Source organism: Vigna umbellata, chromosome 11 (genome assembly GCF_029865625.1).
Source record: "Vigna umbellata cultivar VRB3 chromosome 11, Vumbellata_1.0, whole genome shotgun sequence".
In the NCBI taxonomy this organism is placed as follows: Eukaryota; Viridiplantae; Streptophyta; class Magnoliopsida; order Fabales; family Fabaceae; genus Vigna; species Vigna umbellata.
Window position 1 is genome coordinate 10,215,649 of NC_142175.1, and position 20,472 is coordinate 10,236,120.

General features: G+C 36.5%; 3 protein-coding genes across 3 annotated transcripts; 2 read left to right on the forward strand and 1 right to left on the reverse strand.

Moving 5' to 3' along the window:
* Positions 1-12,095: 12,095 nt before the first annotated feature.
* On the forward strand, positions 12,096-14,994 carry LOC148190953 (uncharacterized). The gene is made up of 3 exons (XM_088101222.1): positions 12,096-12,337; positions 12,709-14,758; positions 14,842-14,994. Exons 2-3 carry the CDS (start codon positions 12,731-12,733, stop codon positions 14,992-14,994), a joined length of 2,181 nt encoding a protein of 726 aa, XP_087957348.1. The 5' UTR covers positions 12,096-12,337; positions 12,709-12,730.
* A 31-nt stretch (positions 14,995-15,025) lies between these two features.
* LOC148190954 (uncharacterized) lies at positions 15,026-16,247 on the forward strand. Its single transcript, XM_088102595.1, has 2 exons — positions 15,026-15,422; positions 15,517-16,247. Exons 1-2 carry the CDS (start codon positions 15,223-15,225, stop codon positions 16,088-16,090), a joined length of 774 nt encoding a protein of 257 aa, XP_087958721.1. The 5' UTR covers positions 15,026-15,222; the 3' UTR covers positions 16,091-16,247.
* Positions 16,248-16,532: 285 nt separating this feature from the next.
* Positions 16,533-17,421, reverse strand: LOC148190955 (uncharacterized). The gene is made up of 2 exons (XM_088101529.1): positions 16,912-17,421; positions 16,533-16,835 (listed from the first exon to the last, which is right to left on the reverse strand). Exons 1-2 carry the CDS (start codon positions 17,086-17,088, stop codon positions 16,533-16,535), a joined length of 480 nt encoding a protein of 159 aa, XP_087957655.1. The 5' UTR covers positions 17,089-17,421.
* Between the last annotated feature and the right edge of the window lie 3,051 nt (positions 17,422-20,472).

Consider the following 20,472-nt stretch of genomic DNA (forward strand, 5'->3'; position numbering starts at 1 on the left):
ATGAGTGTATGGACTCAATTTTGACAGTTTAAAAATAATGACTTACTTGAGATTTATTAACAAATATGAGGAATAACCGAGGGTTTAAACCTTCAATATTTTATAGGGACAAAAGATGAATAGAGAGGTGTAGAGAGTAATGTGTGGTGGTGGAGGGAGTAACTTCCTTTAAGCCAAGTATAATAGGATTTTGACAAAACAAGTTAACAAAGGGCCAATGCCCAAAGTTGACTATGCTTGGATATCCAAAATGGGTGTGTTGACCAAGGAGTCATCATTTTGGTTAAGCTTGGAGAACAGGAGAGAAGAATTTCGTCCTAGACATGTGGAAGCTTCCCATTAGAGAGTTTTCCTCCTAGTTAGCGATCATGTGTCACTCTAGGAATGAAGAGTTTTTCCATAGGTAGTGGCCACTTGTCACTCTCTCATTTTAGAGGATTTTTGCCACTTGTCTCCTCCTATCAGAGAGGATTTCTCCTTGTTCTCCAAGCCAACCAAGGTGGCTCTTTTAGGTTAAAGTTTCAGCTCATTTTGAGACACCTTAGCCTATAAATAGAGGTCTTATCCATCATGTAATTACCTTTGATTTAGAGTAAAGTTATGCTGTCATTTTTGTGTTATACTACTCTTCTAAGGTCATCCTAGACTAGAGCAACTCAAGCGGCCTTCTCTAGCCACCTTCCTTCAAGAGTTGACCCAACCACTCTTAAAAAACCACCAAACACACCTTCCATCACCATTCAAACAGCCAAAACCATGACAACCTCCACCTTATACCACCATCATTATGTATTCCATCTAAAACCTTGAACATCTTGTTCTTGTTGACTTAGTTGCTTTGAGATTTGGTTTGTCCTACCTAGAGCATTGCCATCAAATATTCAATGCCAACTTGCAATTTCACATTATATTATTTGTTCCTCTCATATTTTCTTCATTTAAATCACGTAATTACTACTATTAGTGCTACATCCTAACCTTTTGGAATAATTAAGAAATAATGAAAGAGTTTATGGCTATATTAAAAACCAAATCAGACATTGAAGTAGTAAAAACATAAGGATTAATGGTTGAGCTGTGATTCAAGCAGAGTCAAACAGTATTGAAAAAAAACTATTACAATAATTAAATAATAAATAAAATAAAATTAAAAATGGAATATCATAATTCTAAGAGTCATACCACTGAGTGAAACTCAATTTTTTTTTATAAGCAAGTTTTTACATAATTTTATTAAAAAATAAAATAAACCATAAATTTACAAGTTTGTAACATATAAACATGAAATAAAATAAGTTATTATACGTAAATTAAATATCAATATTTATTTATTGTAGTAAATTACATGAAGAATAAAAGGAAAATGACAAATGTTTAAGATTTAATTTTATTTCTTTAATGAGAAAACTTAAAATAATTAAACACAGGCCCATGGTGGACATTATTATTGACTATTCCCAAGCCCTCGAAGGCCTTTTCTTCCTACAACGCCCTCTTCTCTTCCTCCAGCTCCATATATCTTATAAACCCCAGATTATCTCCATTAAAATTATAAAAAAGCATAAAAGATATTTAAAATTAATCTTTTATTTAATTTTATATTTTAAATATATTTTTAGATAATTTTATTTAAAATTTTAAAAATAAAATATTAAAATATTTGATGATATCTTTGGATATTCACAAATATAGAAAACACTTGGAAATATATTGTTATTGCAAGTGGTTCGTGAACATACAAGGGACACAAGGAGAAGGTGACTTAGGCCTACCATCTCAAGTGGGTCATCCCCATGGAATTCATGATTTGTAAGAAGGTTAATGGTTGTACCGCTAGCATTGAAATATTAAAATACCTATCTTTTTACTACATCGTCAATGCACTCTTGAGAGGAGAAAGAACAAAAACTGTTCTAAAAAGTTTTCTCCAGATTATCTAAAATTATCTTATAAACCCCAGATTATCTCCATTAAAATTATAAAAAAAGCATAAAAGATATTTAAAATTAATCTTTTATTTAATTTTATATTTTAAATATATTTTTAGATAATTTTATTTAAAATTTTAAAAATAAAATATTAAAATATTTGATGGTATCTTTGGATATTCACAAATATAGAAAACACTTGGAAATATATTGTTATTGCAAGTGGTTCGTGAACATACAAGGGACACAAGGAGAAGGTGACTTAGGCCTACCATCTCAAGTGGGTCATCCCCATGGAATTCATGATTTGTAAGAAGGTTAATGGTTGTACCGCTAGCAATGAAAAAGATCAAGATCAGACTTATTAACAGAACGGACCAATTGACCGATATGGATGGGGAAATAAAGAAGCCAGCACTAGAACGAGTTCAGCCGCTTGACCATCGGGATAGTCTTCGGCTGACAACTTCATTTACGAGGAATTAACGGAAGAAGCGGATCACAACTCAATTCCTTGTGACATTGAGGTTTAGGAGCGAAAGGGATAGGCTTTGCTTTTGAAAGAAAGCCAACCAACCCGCGATAAGAAGCAGAAGAGGAAGCTACTCTTTAGCAATCTCCTCGGAAGGATGAGTCGATTAGATTAAGAGGAAGGAGGAGTAGGCATCGACCCAGTTAGTCGTTCTGAGTGAAGCTGAGGAGGTTCTTGGACTAGTTTCTCATGTATATAAATAAGAAGGCTCCTTCTTTCTAGTCTAGAAAGGGTCGTTTTTCCTGCCTATCTGTTCCTATGTGTGAAAACGAGTATGTGAACAGAACATCTTTCAAACATCGAGATTGGGTTGGTGTTCAGTATACCACGTCAAAGAAAGCTTCTAAAACAAGGTTCAAACTTCACGGATTTAATCAGGATTAATAGGAAACAATTCAGGGGTCCAAGCCACAAACACGAATTGGATTAGATTAGTCTTCTTCGGACCTCCGTTTTTCTTTGAAAGGCTATCAATTCAATAGCAAGACTCGTCTGGTTCTTATATTCTTGAATTGATAGGTTCGGTTTTAGTTCACACCAAAAATGGATCCGGTCGGGTCTGTTTTTCGTCTTTCAGAAAGGAAAGAAGTCGATTCATAAGTCTATTTTCCCTTTTGTTATGTTTGGTTTGAACTATTGACTTGACTGATTGGATCAATAAGTGCTTGGATCTGCTTCTAAGCTAGAAGTCAGATTTCCTCTTCGCTTTCTAGTTCTCGAGTTATAAAAGCTCTTCGATCTCTAATCTGACCGGCCTAGTGAAGCAGTTTTCAACTCAAGGCGAACCGTCAGCCCTTGTTCTTTGCCCGGACAAGTTTTGGGAATAGGAGATATCATAGTAATGAATGGCATTTCCGGGATCGGGATCTCCTACCCATAGTCATAGTGACGTATGTGAGTGATACCAATGCAGGTCCAACATTTCATTCTTTCTGTTAGGGATTCGATTGGAATTGTAGAAATGAAAGAGGAATGCGAACCGAACAATCATATAGTCAAGATTTGATCGCATCAAACGCACTACTGGGCGGAGCTTCTCAATCCAATTCCTTACCACAGCTGCTTTAAGCTTTCGTTCCTTTCGTATAGTGGAAAAGGGCTGGCTTTCCCTAGACGGAAGAAATAAGAAAGAAACTTACTAAATTAAGAAGACCAAAGAAAGCCATAAGCTACAGCTTCCCCTGCCGGAGTTGTGCTTGGTGGAATTCAGGCCTCAAATCATAACTTTCTCACCGACCTTTACCTATGCTAAACGTGTCCCAGTTTACTAACGAACCGGTGACGTAAAGCTTCTATTCTCAATTGATCCTTTTTTCTTCCCCTCTGCAGCCTCACATCTTTGATTGCCCATCGATAAAGGAATGACTCTTGGTGAGCCAATGAGCTCAAATCAAGCTAGAGAACTTCCTGAACCAGATAGTGTGACGGCGGAACTTATTGCTATCTATCAATTCCCAGAGTTTAGTTCAGAACCTCGTAGGCCGGGAATGCCATCAAGAAGCCTTTTCCTCTCGGTGTCAGTGTCAGCCAAGTTAGCATCGGCTTCGCCAAAGCCATCATTTTAAGCTGATGACATTGATGAGTGTGAGCTACCCAACTAACTCTCTCTAAGTAAGAGCTCGCCCTGACTTAGTCTTCTCGATAGGAATTAGATAAAAGGTCAGTCCTTCTCCTGTGAGAGACTCCGAAGTGGGCTGCTTTCAAGGGCTAGAATTTCCCTGTTTCGACGTGAGATTGGCTTAGCTTGGTCTTTCTGTGTACCTATAGTAAGTCTGCCCATAGAGCTTAAAAGATTCTGGTCTGGTTCGAGAAGCTAGCCTTCCTCTTAGATAGCAAGCACTAGCTCCCGGTGCGACTTCATAAAAAGCAATCAAAGATAAGATCGAAGAGAATGAAACGCACGTAGTGGTCATTATAGCGCTTCCTTCTGATCCTAGAAAACGTCCGAAAAAACCTGCAAAGGAACTTCGTTGTTGCTCATTCCCGTTAGGCTTAGGCCGAAGTGTTTGGCGTTTCCTTCTCCGCGCCCGCTCACGCTTTGCTCCAATTCGAGCTAAGCTAAGTTTACTTAGCTTGGGTTTAAGAGCTCCTTAGATATGGCTGACTTACTTATATGATGCGTGGGAAGAAAAGAGAGAGCTACGAAGGATGCTTAAAAAGTAGACTGACATGCGCTCATCTACAACAAATAGAAGAATGACGAATAATATCCCAATAGGAGAAGGAGAGTGGATAGGAAGAGAATTCCTAATTGAATGCTTGATCCATGGGAAGGAAGGAGGATGGATGATAGCATCAGTAATTGAATCATGAGTCGAGATCATAAAGAGCATACTGCGAGTAGGAAGTGGAATTAATACAATGAATTCAAAAGCATCAAACCTCAGTTTGGATTCGTTCTGGCTTCCTGCTTGAGTTTCCTTGAAAGAGACTCCATTCCTATTACAAAAAAGATAAGGCTATACCTTGTCTTATTCCTCTATCAATTCAAGCAGGAAATCCTTCTCACGAACTAGAGATTTAGCAATCAACTGAGTGGCTTTCGCTCCTTGGTCTATTGTCTATCGACGTCTTTTCAAGAAGCCGGGTACGGCTTTGAAGTGGTCAAAGACCCTAGGAAAAATTCATTCTTGTGGTCAGAAGAGCAAGAGCTTCTTTTTGCTATTTTCCCGCGGGGCATGCTTTCATTCAAAGAAAAGAGAGGTGTCAGCAGGCTAGCTTTCCTAAGCTCATTTTCCGGAGATTCATCATTCAGTAGCTCTGAAGCCGTTGAATGTCTAGCTCAAGAAGGGAGCATTGGGTAATGCGCCCGATTGAGCGAGTTACAGTCAGTTCAGTCTAGCTGAAGGCCCTATTGAGAAGGGGAGGATAGGAGTCTTCTTCAGCCTTTGTGGGAGTTGCTGGGGGACAGGAGAGCCAGCCAGGAGAAAGAGTATGGGGAATTCGCTGCTGATAGATCCCGCCCAGTGTCCTCCTCCTTCCCCCGCCGCCTTCCGACCCGCGGGAGTATACAATGACAACTTCCGGACACTCATGCCCGATCGTGCGACTGCCTCTTGAACGTCCGATGGCGCGTTGCTCCGACCTGAGCTATGCAACAACGAGATCCCCCTTGATCCTTGCCAGATGTGCTGGACGGTCCCCCATAATACGCTGACTTGGGGACTTCTTACTCCAGCTGTTCCAAGAGTCTCCGCTAGTGGAACCCCGTCCAGTAGACTCCCTGTTTCGCTCATCCCCTTCGTCAGCTGTTTGATCGGGAGACTATTCCCTAGGTTCCTAAACTTGGAATGGATGGCGGAGCGTAGGTGGCAAACAGTTATATGGATACGGTGCTTTACCCGTAGACGCTTCTCCAGCTCTCGCAAGAATTGCATGGGAGTCGTCCTCGGAGGGACTTCCCGAATGACCGTACCGGGGAATTCTACCGTACTCCGTGCAGCTACTGTTACAATGGTAAAAGTTCGAGCGAGTATGGTTCTTTCCCTATTTATGGCCATATATCGCTAAATCTACTTTCGTATTCATAAGCATACTTTTGATCTACTTCGAATTTCAAAGAGGGGTTGGGGATCCACCAAAAACTCTATTGACTTACGCTATTTAGAGTGATCACCTGCTTTAGTTCGTAGTCTCAATCAAATAGGGCGTGCAGGCCTGCCTCTTTTGTAGGTAATTCACTACCGAAGCGAAGAAAAGGCTGGATCAATCAAATAAAATAAAAGGGGGTACTACGAGCCCTCTGCCCCACGCATCTAACCAGCTCGCGTGGTTCACCGGTTCCACCGACTAGACTCTTAGAGTGATTCAGTCGATACAGAGGTGCGCTTGAAGTGGGGGGTGTGCTGTCCCTATTGGGCTGGGCCCTTCCCCATAAGGCCCCACCGTCGGGGCATAAGCGCCCTCTTGCTACCCATATGCGAGGCGCCGTCTTAGCCTTCCCTGACCAGGATCGCTCCCACACCTGTAGCGTTCGTGATCGGCCTACTCAACTGTGTATCGATCGAAAGGCAGGGCGGCACAGCCGCCCCCAAGGGAGTGGTTACGTCCAGTATGTCCCCCCTTCTTCCCGAGATGCTATGGTGCCCCGGGGTGGGTAGGAGCGGGTCGAGTCCGTATCGCCGCGGAGCAACAGCCGCGTCCGGATCTGAAAGCAGGGAAAGGGGGCTTCTCCTCACAAGAATACACGGAATAGATAGACGCTAAACGATTCCAATCTTAAGGATCAGTTTCAAGCATAGACGCCTTCTCCACCCACAATTGGACTCAACAATCTCTTTTATCATAAGAAAGGGAACGGGGGACTTAGGGTTTCAGCGTGCCAAATCCAATCCCTTCTCCCGTAGAGTACCTGTATCCTGTCTTTCTGGCATATCTCTCTTTTTGTGCCTAGACATCTGATAATGGATGCCCATTCCCGGGATTGCTGCCATGATATGGAATAGAATAGCGGACAACGCGGAGCCCGTTCCGAATGCTTCTCCGATCCGGAAGTTCTCGCGAAGAGAATAAGATGCTGCTCCCCCTACCTCTGTCTTTTCTCGCTTTGCTAATCTTCCCTTCTAACGCGGGCCGGGCGCTTCAGTAGTTAGGGGGCGCGGGAGGAAGAAACCTAAGAGAAGAGCGTCTTCTCTTAGGTTTCTTTTTTTTCAGTGCAACACAGGAAAGCGCCCTCTTTTTGTCATCCCCGCAGCTTTCCAGATTTTGTATTGAACGTATGGCGTAGCTAGGATCTTCAAATCATGTTTGAGCCTAGCCTATCCTATACAGAAACAGAATCACCTTGATACTAAACCAGATTGAGCCCGGGATCCTCTTGAAAATGGGAAGATCTAGGATAGGCGGCCAACCTCCTGGAGAGAGCGATGTGCATGGACCAGGTGAGTAGGGATGCAGCTCCGATCGAAGTACTTCGCTCACCTTCGAAGAGTGAAATGATCATTCAATTCAAAGCAGACTATTTGGAAATGGGCAAGATAAGCCCTTACTCGTGCTGCAATCAGGCTTGGCACCTTCCTTTCCTTTTGGTAGTGCTAAGTCATCGAAAATCTCCTGAGGCTATTAAGGATCGCCTTTCACCTGTGTGATGCAATTCTTTAGCGGGGAAGTTTTCGTTAGCTGGTATAAGCCACCCTTCTGTATAACTTGCGCCGGGAAGGAATAGAAAGCGGGGAGAAGGTCTCAGTGTAGTCGATGTCCTCTTTCAGAGTGAACCCCTTGGCGACAAAGACCTTCCAGCTGGGGTTCTCCGCTCCTGCTTCCATCTCCATCTAATTCCGAGGGGACCGGGTAGATCAAGACTAGGAGATAGGATCCCCAATTCGATGGACGAGAAGAAATGGAATCAATACACTCGATCCATTGCTTCCACCCATCTCCGATGCAGCCAGCCCGGGACCCGGACTCGGATTGAAGCCACTGTAGTTCAGATACAGCCTTACGACTGACTGAGTGAAGGTTGGTTGGGAATATTTCGCTTGACTTAGATTATCATATAAGTAGAAAGGCCCCATTCACTTAAAAAATAGAAATCATATCGAGACTATAGCTTTCAAACTTCCTTAGCTTGCGTTTGTATTTGATGGACCCGAAATAGAATCCTTCTTTTAGGCTTTCAAAGCTACTGGCCCGGGAACGACAACTTCCACTGGATTAGATGTAGGGGGAGGCCCAATGGAACTGGCTATTATAATATAAGGTCTCACACAGACTCAGAGATTGCCATTTTATTTCCTCCTTTCCTGCCGGATTTATTTTATCAGCTTGAAAACTTGTTAGCCTAGCATTGAAATACTAAAATACCTATCTTTTTACTACATCGTCAATGCACTCTTGAGAGGAGAAAGAACAAAAATTGTTCTAAAAAGTTTTCTCCAGATTATCTAAAATTATCTTATAAACCCCAGATTATCTCCATTAAAATTATAAAAATAGCATAAAAGATATTTAAAATTAATCTTTTATTTAATTTTATATTTTAAATATATTTTTAGATAATTTTATTTAAAATTTTAAAAATAAAATATTAAAATATTTGATGGTATCTTTGGATATTCACAAATATAGAAAACACTTAGAAATATATTGTTATTGCAAGTGGTTCGTGAACATACAAGGGACACAAGGAAAAGGTGACTTAGGCCTGCCATCTCAAGTGGGTCATCCCCATGGAATTCATGATTTGTAAGAAGGTTAATGGTTGTAACGCTAGCATTGAAATACTAAAATACCTATCTTTTTACTACATCGTCAATGCACTCTTGAGAGGAGAAAGAACAAAAACTGTTCTAAAAAGTTTTCTCCAGATTATCTAAAATTATCTTATAAACCCCAGATTATCTCCATTAAAATTATAAAAAAAGCATAAAAGATATTTAAAATTAATCTTTTATTTAATTTTATATTTTAAATATATTTTTAGATAATTTTATTTAAAATTTTAAAAATAAAATATTAAAATATTTGATGGTATCCTTGGATATTCACAAATATAGAAAACACTTGGAAATATATTGTTATTGCAAGTGGTTCGTGAACATACAAGGGACACAAGGAGAAGGTGACTTAGGCCTACCATCTCAAGTGGGTCATCCCCATGGAATTCATGATTTGTAAGAAGGTTAATGGTTGTACCGCTAGCATTGAAATACTAAAATACCTATCTTTTTACTACATCGTCAATGCACTCTTGAGAGGAGAAAGAACAAAAGCTGTTCTAAAAAGTTTTCTGGAGAACTTATCATATTTGAAAAGTTCGTTGTGACATTTTCTGTGTTTCAAAAACTCATGTTTTACAATTTCCGGAAAGCTTCTTATGAAAAATTTCTGAAACAAATAATTCAGAAGTCTCATTTATAAAGAATAAAGCGGTCATTTAAAATTATGATAGTAGACTTAGAATTCATGTGGGTGCAGGAAACAAAACGCTTTTGTTGTGGCCACTGGACCAGTCCTTATCTTACAATATTGGTACCCTTTAAATATTAAAATAAGTTCAACGTTATATTAACTATATTTTTATTTTTATTTCATTTTTCGTTAATTTATATATATATACACACTAATTTATAGTTATCGAAAAATTTGTTAATTTCATTAATAGCATTAATTTTTCCTTTTTTAATTGTAATCTTTTTCAAAATCATCCTTAAAATAAAACTGTATGCCATAAAATAATAATAGGAGGAAGAAAAATACGTAAAATTTATGGAACAAATTATAATAGAGTGATAAAATAAACAATTTGTATTAATAATATATTATATAATGAATATTTTGGAAAGCCTTTAACTATATGACAATATCGGAGAGTCATAAGGTTGGTCCATCAAGTTGTCAGAATAAAAATGATGCATTGTTGAATACAGGAAGCATCTTCCGAAAAGTGGCAAAGAGATGGTAAATTTGAAAGAGGAAACTAAAAGACAAAGTTGCTTGAGTCAATACATAGAAAGGTAGGTGGAGAACAGAGAGAATGAAATAAAAGTAAAATAAAGGTTTAAATATTCATTTGTGTAAAAATATTTTAAATTATTTTTCTAATTCTTTTTAGTATTAATTAGGTTTTAATTTTTAAAAATTTAATGCAATTAGAACAAAACTGCGTCAAACTTTTAAAAATTAAAATTTAATTAAGATTAAAAAAATGGAGAGACTGATTTAAAATATTTTGACGAAAATTTGGATTGAAGAAGTATTTAAATAAAAACAATTACTCAAATGTAGAGAATAAAAAAATATTGAATGTTATTTTGCTTTTAATTTTTTTTAAAACTTATTCACTAACTAAAAAATTAAATAAAAAATTAAATATGTTTTTAATTCCTAACGTAAAATTGAAATTATTTCAAATTTTAATATAGTTTAGTCATCAAATTTTAGAAATAGATATAGTATTTCTAATTTAATTACGTTATCTATTTATTTTTAAATTTTAAGACCAAAATGTAAGCATGTGACACGAAAAAAATTTAATTTCACATTTAAGTTTAAAAACTATAAATATATATAACTCAATATATTTCATATTGAACTTTCATGATTCAATTCCCTAGTTGTCAAATTTCATGTTGGGGTTAAGGTCATGAATTGACACAAGCACCACACCATATTATCTTGAACTATGGGAATGTAAGTGCAAATTCTCTATGCTTTTTTGCAAGGAAGTCATGTTGGAAAATCATATGTTTTTTTTTGTTTATTTTGATCAAGTTAACTTTAGATTCTTCTTCAAACTTACTTTTCATGAGAACATGAAAAAGTACAAGTTTGGGAGAGTTTATAAGTGTAATAACTACTTATTTTTTATGTTTGTTTGAACTCTTTATTTGTCTTTGTATCATGCATTTTGTGTTAATTTCACGAAAAGATGTGTTATTTAAGCATTTCTTTTTAAGATAGATGTAATTATCTTTTTTATTGAATTATTTTGCAAAAAAGTGGAAGATTAACTAGGATATCTCTTGCCTAATGAGAATTATCTCAGATTGCCCAACAAGTCTCATTTTCACCTAACAAACAACAACTTACTCGCCCAACAAGAAGATTATGACACAAAAGCAACCTCTTATCTCGCGGGAGGTTATGCTTGCCCAATAAAAAATTGTTTTAAAGGAGTTGTTTAAAAGTTCGAGTCTTGACAATATAGAGGAGTTTATGGGAGAAGAAACTCATCTAGTGACCAGAGAAGGGCATAAGCGTATCCATAGCTCAAGAACCTTATTCATCTTCATCCATTCCACTTCCTTTTATCATTTTTGGGCTTCAAAGGCATTGGAGCAATTGACTCCCTTATTCAATGGGGTTGGATGTAATATATCTATAAACTTGATGTAATTTCTCTTATGCAATGTAAATTTCTTTCATGACTCGTGTCATTTCCTTATACTTCAAGTGCATGAATCATTATCTATGGTATTCTGTATTATCTAAACATTGAAAAATGCTTTAAAACTTAAATAAGGATAGAGCAACTTAGAGGTTTGGTTCTAAACACAAACTATAACCTTTTGGTCATTCTCAACACATTTTCTTAATGCAAATCTTGTGTTAAAATAAATAAGGCTTTAGTATTTTTCACATAGAGATTTAAAATTTGTCTCTAAAGAATTAGGACTTGTGAACATGTCATGTGAATGCTCGAGTTATGTTAGGAATATATTTTGTAAAGTATTGCATTAGTTTAGTTCATAAAATCTAATCCTAGTGAATTTTTGTCTTAATCGCTTAATATAAATTTGATTTAGTAAATATATATGCTTTAATTTAATTTCATCTCTTACAAAATTTCAATGGAATCATGCTTTTTATATTTATAATTTGAATCAGTAAATATCCATAATTAACTAGACACATGCAAATTCAATAAGAGACAATACTCAAACTTTCTAAAATGATTCTTGAATGATTTGAAACATTTACCAAAGAATTAACTTATTGTGACAAGTTATGGAGTTAAAGTTTACAAAATAGTTGAGATTAAAAAAAACTTAGGTTTAAACCCTTCGTTGGTCCTCAAGTTTGTATGAAAATCTCAGTTGGGTCCTCAAGTTTTTTTCAGTCTCAATTGGGTCATATTTTTTGTAAAAGTGAGCACATTTTGCCATAACCGTTAAGTGTTGTGAAACGGTGTTAAAATGGTGTGAGCTGGAGCACAGAGAATGTGGTGACGTGTTTAGGGTTTCTTACGTGGACTGTTTTGTTTAAAATAATAGTGGTGATGTGGCAACCCTTTATTCATATTAGGTATATCAGAATTAGGGATTTGAAAATTGGAATTGGGGATTTAATTTGGTTGTTGCGAGACGAAGCGGAGGACGAACAAGAACTCCAATCTTGAACAAGACGAAGAGGGCAGCTAATAGTTGACGCGACTAAGGTAAGATACCTCGTTTCGTCTTTGGTTTTGTGTTTCAGTGCATGTGATTTGTGGTCTTCGACAATTGGGTTTTTGTCTTGGTCTGTATGTATTTTTATAATGCTTTGTGGTCCCCATTTTGCATGTTCAATTGTTACATTGTTTATCAGTTGTAGTGGTCCCAAATTTTGTTTCTTGAATTGTTTTTCAGTTGTAGTGGTCCCCGTGTCTATGAGTGTTTCGTTAGTGGGGATGTTACTTTGTTCCCTGTCCCCCTGTCTTTGTCGGTGTGAGTGTTTAGTTAGTGAGTGAGTGTTTAGTTAGTGAGTGAGTGTTTCCGTAGTTGTAGCAGTGTAATATTCGAAACACTTGTTAACCCCCATAATGTACAGGTTATAAAAGGAAGTTGTTGATATGGATGAGGAACGTATTAAGGTGGTGGTCCACCATTCTGGAAATTTTGTGAGTGATGATAATGGGAACTTAAGCTTTGAAGGAGAGAGAGCAGAATGGTCTTGTGATCCAGACTTGTTTAGCTATTTTGGCATAGTAGCGTCAGTCAAAGATTTAGGTCATATGGACATCAAAGAGTTATGGTACGGTTTAGGAGGTCAGTCTGTGCACCCAGATAGGTTAGAATTATTAACTGATGATAGGGGTGCCATGCACATGTTGAACATTGCTAGGTTAAATGATGAAGTTCATCTGTATGTGGTTCATAATATGATGGAACCAGAAATAATAGAAATGATTGATTGGGTTGGTGGTCAAGTTAATGATGAAGGTGATGTTGCAAGACAAGTGGAGGAGGTTGAGGTTGTTCGTGATGTTCAACTTGGAACAGAAATGGTGGAGGGTGAGGGGGATACCCATGAGGGTGAGGTCCATACTGAAGTTGAAACAGAAATGGTGGAGGGTGAGGGGGATACCCATGTGGGTGATGTTGAGGTCCATACTGAAGTTGGAAGAGAAATGGTGGAGGGTGAGGGGGATGCCCAGGAGGGTGATGGTCTGGATCATACTGCAGTAGGAAGAAAAATGGTTGAGGGTGAGGATGATGCCCATGAGGGTGAAGGTGATGGGTATGAGGGTGATGGTGAGGATCATAGTGATGTTGGTAAAAAAATGGTTGAGGGTGATGGTGAGGATCATAGTGATGCCCATGAGGGTGAAGGTGATGGGTATGAGGGTGAAGGTGAGGATCATAGTGATGCCTATGAGGGTGATGGTGAGGATGTTGAGATCCATCATGAGGAGGAAGCTGAGGTACATGATGTAGATGATTTTGAGCTAAAGGATTATGAAGAGGATGATGATGTAGAAGACAGTGAGGGTGATGCACATCAGGCAGAGTCTGAGGACGAAGATGTAGATAGAAGTGAAGGAAGTCTAATTGATGTCAGCGTGCATTGTGACATTGGGACTTCTAAAGGAAATGTGGGAGAACAAGCTTCCAGTGCCTTACTTGAGTCTGAACGGTCAACAGATAATGAATTTATTCATGATATGTGTGGGTTGTCTGATAATGAGTGGTTATCAGAGGAGTTGTTGAGTGGATCAGATAGTGAGGACAATCATGTGAGGACTAAGATAAGGTTTCCCACTTTTAGTATGCCTAAAACTTTGGTGGATTATAAATGGGAAGTAGAAACCTATTTTCCTGAGAAAAATGAATTCACAGATGCCATAAGGACTTATGCACTAAGTAATGGGAGAAGTTTAAAATTTATTAAGAATGACAAGAAAAGGATTTCTGTCAAGTGCTTGGGTGGAAGAGGAAATTGTAAATGGTATGCGTATTGTTCCTTTAGGACTGATATCAGTGCATGGCAACTGAGAAAAGTGTTTGATAACCACAACTGTAGTAGAGATTTCAATGTTAAGTTGATCACTTCAAAGTGGTTGAGTGAAAGGATGGAGAAAACTGTGAGAGAAAATCCTACAATGAAGGTCATGGACATTAGGGACAAAGTTACTAGGAAATGGAATGTAGGAATTTCAAGAAATATGGCGTTTAGGGCAAGAGCAATGGAAAGAGATAAGGTTGAAGGATCATTCAAAGATCAATATAGAAGACTTCGCGATTATGGTCATGAGCTGCTGAAAACAAATCCAGGAACAACAGTAAAAATCAAAGTTGATAACAGTAATGGTGAGGTCATATTCCAAAGATTTTATGCATGCTTGAAGGCATGCAAGGATAGCTTCATTTGTTGTAGACCTATTATTGGCTTGGATGGATGCTTTCTGAAAACCAAGTATGGAGGGGAGTTACTAACAGCAGTGGGAAGAGATGGAAACGACCAAATGATGCCCATAGCATATGCTATTGTTGAGGTAGAAAACAAAGACTCCTGGACTTGGTTCTTGGAGCTCCTTATTGAGGACCTTGGTGGGGCAGCTGTATGTGCAGGATGCACATTTATTTCAGACCAACAAAAGGTCAGTGAATGTTCAATATGTTTTACATATAACTGAATATCTTCATTAAACAAATGTTAATTACAATATGTTGAATATGTCAGGGTCTTTTGCCAGCAATCCAGGATCTTCTACCTGGTGTAGAACAAAGATTTTGTGTTAGGCATTTATATTCAAACTTCAGAAAAAAATTTCCTGGAAAAAACCTTAAACGTCTGATGTGGCGGGCAGCAACAACAACACACCCACAACAATAGGAGACTGAAATGAGGAATATTAGAGACATAAATCTTGACGCATTTAAATATCTGATTGCCATCCCACCTAGGTATGCATTAAGTCTTCTAGTTATTAACTCTTAACCATATTTCAATATTTGCTTCCTTGCCATGACACATAGTTGACTACTTATATTCACTTATCCCAGGTTTTGGTCAAGATCTAGATTCACCTCTAGATCACAATGTGACACTCTTGTCAACAACATGAGTGAGGCCTTTAATAGTGTGCTAGTTGATAGTAGGTCTAAGCCTATTATTACCATGTTAGAAGACATAAGGGTTTACATAATGAAGAGATGGGCTGCCAACAGGACAAAGATCACATCATATCAAGGTTCAATATGCCCCAAGATTTTTAGCAGATTTCAAAAGGAGTCCTGGTTAACTAGACATTGGTTACCAAGGTAACTTTTATGATGTGTGTTTCCATTCATGTTAACTTTCTTTCCATTTATTGTGATCCATCTAATTGTGTTTTCAATTGTGTATTACATATAGGTGGTCAAGAGAAAAATTATTTGAAGTGAAACATCTTTCAGAATTTGGTCAGCAATTTGTTGTGAATATTGACACCATGGACTGCACATGTAGAAAATGGGCAATTACTGGCATTCCGTGTACTCATGCCATCACTGCAATGAAGTTTTTGAATATAAATGCAGAAGACTACATTGGCAACTGGTTTAGGAAGTCTACTTATGAAGAGACTTACAACACAATAATTAACCCTATCAATGGACAACATGTCTGGGATGTTACACCCTATGCAGATATATTACCACCAAAGAAGAGGACAATGCCAGGAAGGCCCAAGAAGAAACGAAGGCTAGAGGAGTGGGAGTTGAAGAAGAATAACAGTGAATTAAGAAAGGGTGGCCAGAGGAAAACATGTGGCATCTGCAAACAACTTGGACACAACAGAAAAGGCTGTCCACAAAGACCTCCAACAGTAGAGGTTCCTACAGCCCAATCTTCTCAAGTCACCCAACCTCCAGCAACACATGTTCCTATTGGTGACCAATCTTCTCAAGTCACCCAACCTCCAGCAACTATGCCTTTATCTGATGAATGATGTACTGATCAATGATCTAATGTACTGATCCTAAATTTATATTTTGTAGCAAATGTTTGCTCTATCATTTTGAACACAGTCTGTGCAAATGTATTGTTATGATGTATTTTGGATATGTAAGACAATGTTGTTATCATTTTGAACAGCTTCTGTTATCATCTAATACAATGTTTGTGGTTATCAGAAAGTGATTACTGCCCAATTTTGTTATCACTCATCAACTTTATTTCTCATTACTTTATTGCTCATTGCTTTATCATTATTCCACTTAAAGTAACAATACAATTAAATGAAATTAAATGACACACATTATCACTGTAATAACTCACCAACATTAATAAAACACACATTACATATAAGCCAAGTTTCAAGTCTGATAACATTAATAAAAAACACATTACATATAACCCAAGTTTGAAATCTGATCACAGATGACACACCATCAACCAACTTTCACCAACATTGCTAATACAATTACATTCAAAACAAATATGACAAAGATCATCCCCACCAACAATTTAAACCACTTATCTAACTTAACTAAACTTTTCTCTATACAACCCAGTCTGATCTTTGGACAATATGTTTCTTCCATTTGCAACACACTGTCTTCCATGCTCATCACACCCACTTCTTCAGTTCTTTCACTATCAGTCCTTTCTTCTACATTCAGCCATTTTCCTTCATTTCCTTCGTCAATGCACCACTTGAAGAAGTTGCAACCAACCAATTCTCCACTCCCACCCTGTTCAACACCAACACACACACCTTCGTCAAAACCCAAATAAATAGACATAGATTTATTGCGATATCAAACTGACCTTGAAGTTAGGGCAACCCCAGAATTTTTTCCCCTTGTTCTTAGGGGTTCTCGCAGTACGAAACACTGCACTGTGACCACAGAGGCATCTTGGGTTTCCATCGAAGCTCCTAACACTGCCACTACTACGTTGCATGGCCGAACCCAAACATTGGCAAGAGGAAGATGAACGAGACATCCTTACCACCTCCTCAACAGTGCTTGCCCAAGACGTAAGACACCAGCTCTGGTTCACCAAGACGAAACACGATCCTCTCCAACAGGAGAATATACTTTGGATGAGATGGGATGCCCTTAAATGTTAGGGCTTCGTAGCCTACGTGGATAAAAACAACAAACAGTCAATTTTAATGCACAATGCCACGTCCGTAAATTGAAAAATCCAGCTCACACCATTTTAACGCCGTTTCACAACACTTAACGGTTATGGCAAAATGTGCTCACTTTTACAAAAAATATGACCCAATTGAGACAGAAAAAAACTTGAGGACCCAACTGAGATTTTCATACAAACTTGAGGACCAACGAAGGGTTTAAACCAAAAACTTAATAAATATCTTTAAGAAAATAAATTTAAAAATTATGAGATAAAACAATTATTTTAAATCAAAAAATTTATATATGTAAAGTAAATTATGAATTTAATCGCTCTCTTTGACTTAAACTTTAATATGGATAACAACAAGTTTTCTTTTAGTTCTTATATTTCTTGCAATAGTAAATCAACATTAATCCATTTTTAACATTTTCCTAGAAGGAGAAAAAGTGTTAAGTACTCTATTATTTATAACAAGGTTAAGATTTATGATTGAGCCTCATGAGTCATGAGTCCAACAAAGCATAAACTTTATTAATTACATTATTTGCATTTTAAATAATTAGATCACACTTAATGAAATCACTCATATAAATGCTAAGTGAAACTTTGCATGAAATCTCAAATAAAATTCCTAGAGCACTCATCATTACTAAACATGAATGTATAGTCAAATAACATTAAGGCGGTGTTCGCTTGTATTGATTTAACTATTTAAGAGGAATGGCGAAAGACAGATTTTTGTATAAAGTGATGTTCACTTCCAACAATTTGAAAGGAAGGAAATACTCTGATTAGCGGGATACATGTTTAATTTATCACTCCGGATGGCAAGAGATTTGTAGAAAATTGATATAAAATGTTATATTTGCCCTTCTTTTATTTTATGATTTGTTGTAGGTGTAATCATTCAAATGCGATATTTTTCATTTCGTTTGTTTGAAATGGGATACTTTTTCAATATTAATATTTATTATTTTCAAGATATAAAAAAAATTGTTTTCCACTTCAAAGAGAACTTTGTCACTTAATTTGTTTTTAAAGATAAAAATTGTCTTTTTTATTTGACTTTACTTAAATAAAAATTATTTTATTTTAAAAAATAAATTTAATTTTTTTCCTCCTTATAATATTTTTTTCAATAAATTTATTATTAATAAATATCATTTTACACTACTTTTGCCACCAAGGATATTTTGGTATTCTCTATTTTCTATCAATTAAAAAAAATTATCTGACACATTAATCAAATCCTACACTAATTTTTACAAACTTTCCTTCCAAATTCATTCACACTCACCTCCAAATCCTTTAAAAAAAACAATAAACTTACTCTCAAATCCTTTCAAATTCATCCACTCCCTCTCCCCCAAATCTCTCCTTCAATATGAACACACCCTAAATGACAATAATTATGAGAATATAATATGATTGATAGACCATTGAAAACACCGAGTATTTTTTGTTTATACAATTTTCTATACAATAATGTGAACTAATTACTATCTCTCTTTATAACATGATTCATTTACACTAAATTTGTGAAGATAATACAACATTGAATCTAACACCATACGTCCTAAAAAAAATGAAAAGCTTAAGGTCGTGTTCGTTTGAGCGAAGTATACTGTTTAAAAAGAAAAGCGAGCATCTTTCATATGTGTTCACTTGATATGATACGCGAAGAACGATTTAAGCGAATTTGCGAGATATGTTACTTTTTTATCACCGGTGGAGCTGCTCAGATTTGGGGTGATTATGTTTAGAAAATCAGTTTTGCCCTCAACTTATTCTAAAATATCATGACCAAACATCATATAGGATTCCAACATTTTGATAATCAATTGCAGTTAATAATAAATAAGTTTTTATTCTTTTTCAACTTGCAGGGATGTTGGTTGGAGATGAAGACCAAGAATGGAGGTTGGTTTATGGTTGTTGCGTCGAGGTTGATGACCATATGGAAGATGAAGATGAAGACGAGAGTGATTGAAGATGAAGAAGACAAGTTGAAGATGAAGAACGCAAAGACGGTATTTGATTCTTCATGGTCGTATTCGGTTCCACCTTAACTGTATTCGGTTCCAGCTCCTCACACACATGCAAATGGCTTGTATTCAGTTTCCCATTTGGTGTATTCGGTTCCAACTCCACACACATGCAAAGGGGCTTGTATTCAGTTTCCCATTTGGTGTATTCGGTTTCAACTTCACACACACACATGTATTCAGTTTCCCATTTAGTGTACCATTTTTTTAGATTTTAAAAAGTAATTTTTATCTTTTTTTCTCCTTATAAACATTTTTACAATTATATATAACATTAACAACTATTATTTTATATTACTTTTATAACTAAGGACATTTTGGTAATCTCCAATTTCTACCAATTAAACAATTTTTTTTATCTGTCACATCAGTCAAATTCTACACTAATTTTCACAAACTTTACTTCCAAATCCACCCTCATTTGCCTCCAAATCTCCTAAAAAAACAATAATCAACTCATTTTCAAATTTCCTCAAATTCATCCACTCTCCTCCAAATCCATCCTCTAAAATAAACACAACTTAAGTGTACCTAAACTTAAATTTAACACAATTAATTCCATACTCATCCAAAAAGTTTATTAGAATATATTTATTATTTTCAAGAATCAATATCTTAACTATCTTGATCCATTAATAGTAAAGTCTATCCTAACACGCAAGGGTCGATCATTGCTTCTAAATTCAAATCCTATAATAGTGTTAAAATTAAATTTTAATAGAAAAAAGTCACGCTTCGCAACGCAAGCATAGATTCATCAAATTTTACTAGTTTGATAAATGTGTTTGTGCAAATATCCAAATAACTTTTAGGTTATATTTAGAAGAGAATGACCCTTTAATCGCACTTGAGATTTGAAAGCATGAGTACGGGGACATCACGTCTGAAGAAGCACGGTGGATGCTAATCATGTTAGTTTTTGTTTGGTTATTGTGTTGTTTCTTATGCTTCTTTATTTTCTTTTCTTTATTCTTGTTCAAGCCATTAGGACAATCATATATATACTTCATAAGTATGCCTCATCATGTGCTCAACTACCTTTCTCGTTGTAAATTACTATCATTAGGTTTTCCAAATACCCTTCCTAGGAGATACTCTACCTACCTAGTCTAATTTTATAGATTAAATATATTTTTAATTCATAAACTATAATGTAAAATTAAAATTTGTTTTTGTTTTAAATTTTGATATAATTCTT

What these genes read in the sequence shown, in the direction of transcription:
- LOC148190953 (XM_088101222.1), top strand. Translation starts at nt 12,731, where the DNA reads ATGGATGAGGAACGTATTAAGGTGGTGGTCCACCATTCTGGAAATTTT. An exon ending in TTATTTCAGACCAACAAAAG is followed by an intron (nt 14,759 to 14,841) that starts GTCAGTGAATGT and finishes TGAATATGTCAG; the next exon opens with GGTCTTTTGCCAGCAATCCA.
- LOC148190954 (XM_088102595.1), top strand. Translation starts at nt 15,223, where the DNA reads ATGAGTGAGGCCTTTAATAGTGTGCTAGTTGATAGTAGGTCTAAGCCT. An exon ending in ACTAGACATTGGTTACCAAG is followed by an intron (nt 15,423 to 15,516) that starts GTAACTTTTATG and finishes TATTACATATAG; the next exon opens with GTGGTCAAGAGAAAAATTAT.
- LOC148190955 (XM_088101529.1), bottom strand. Translation starts at nt 17,088, where the DNA reads ATGTCTCGTTCATCTTCCTCTTGCCAATGTTTGGGTTCGGCCATGCAA. An exon ending in GGGGTTGCCCTAACTTCAAG is followed by an intron (nt 16,836 to 16,911) that starts GTCAGTTTGATA and finishes GGTGTTGAACAG; the next exon opens with GGTGGGAGTGGAGAATTGGT.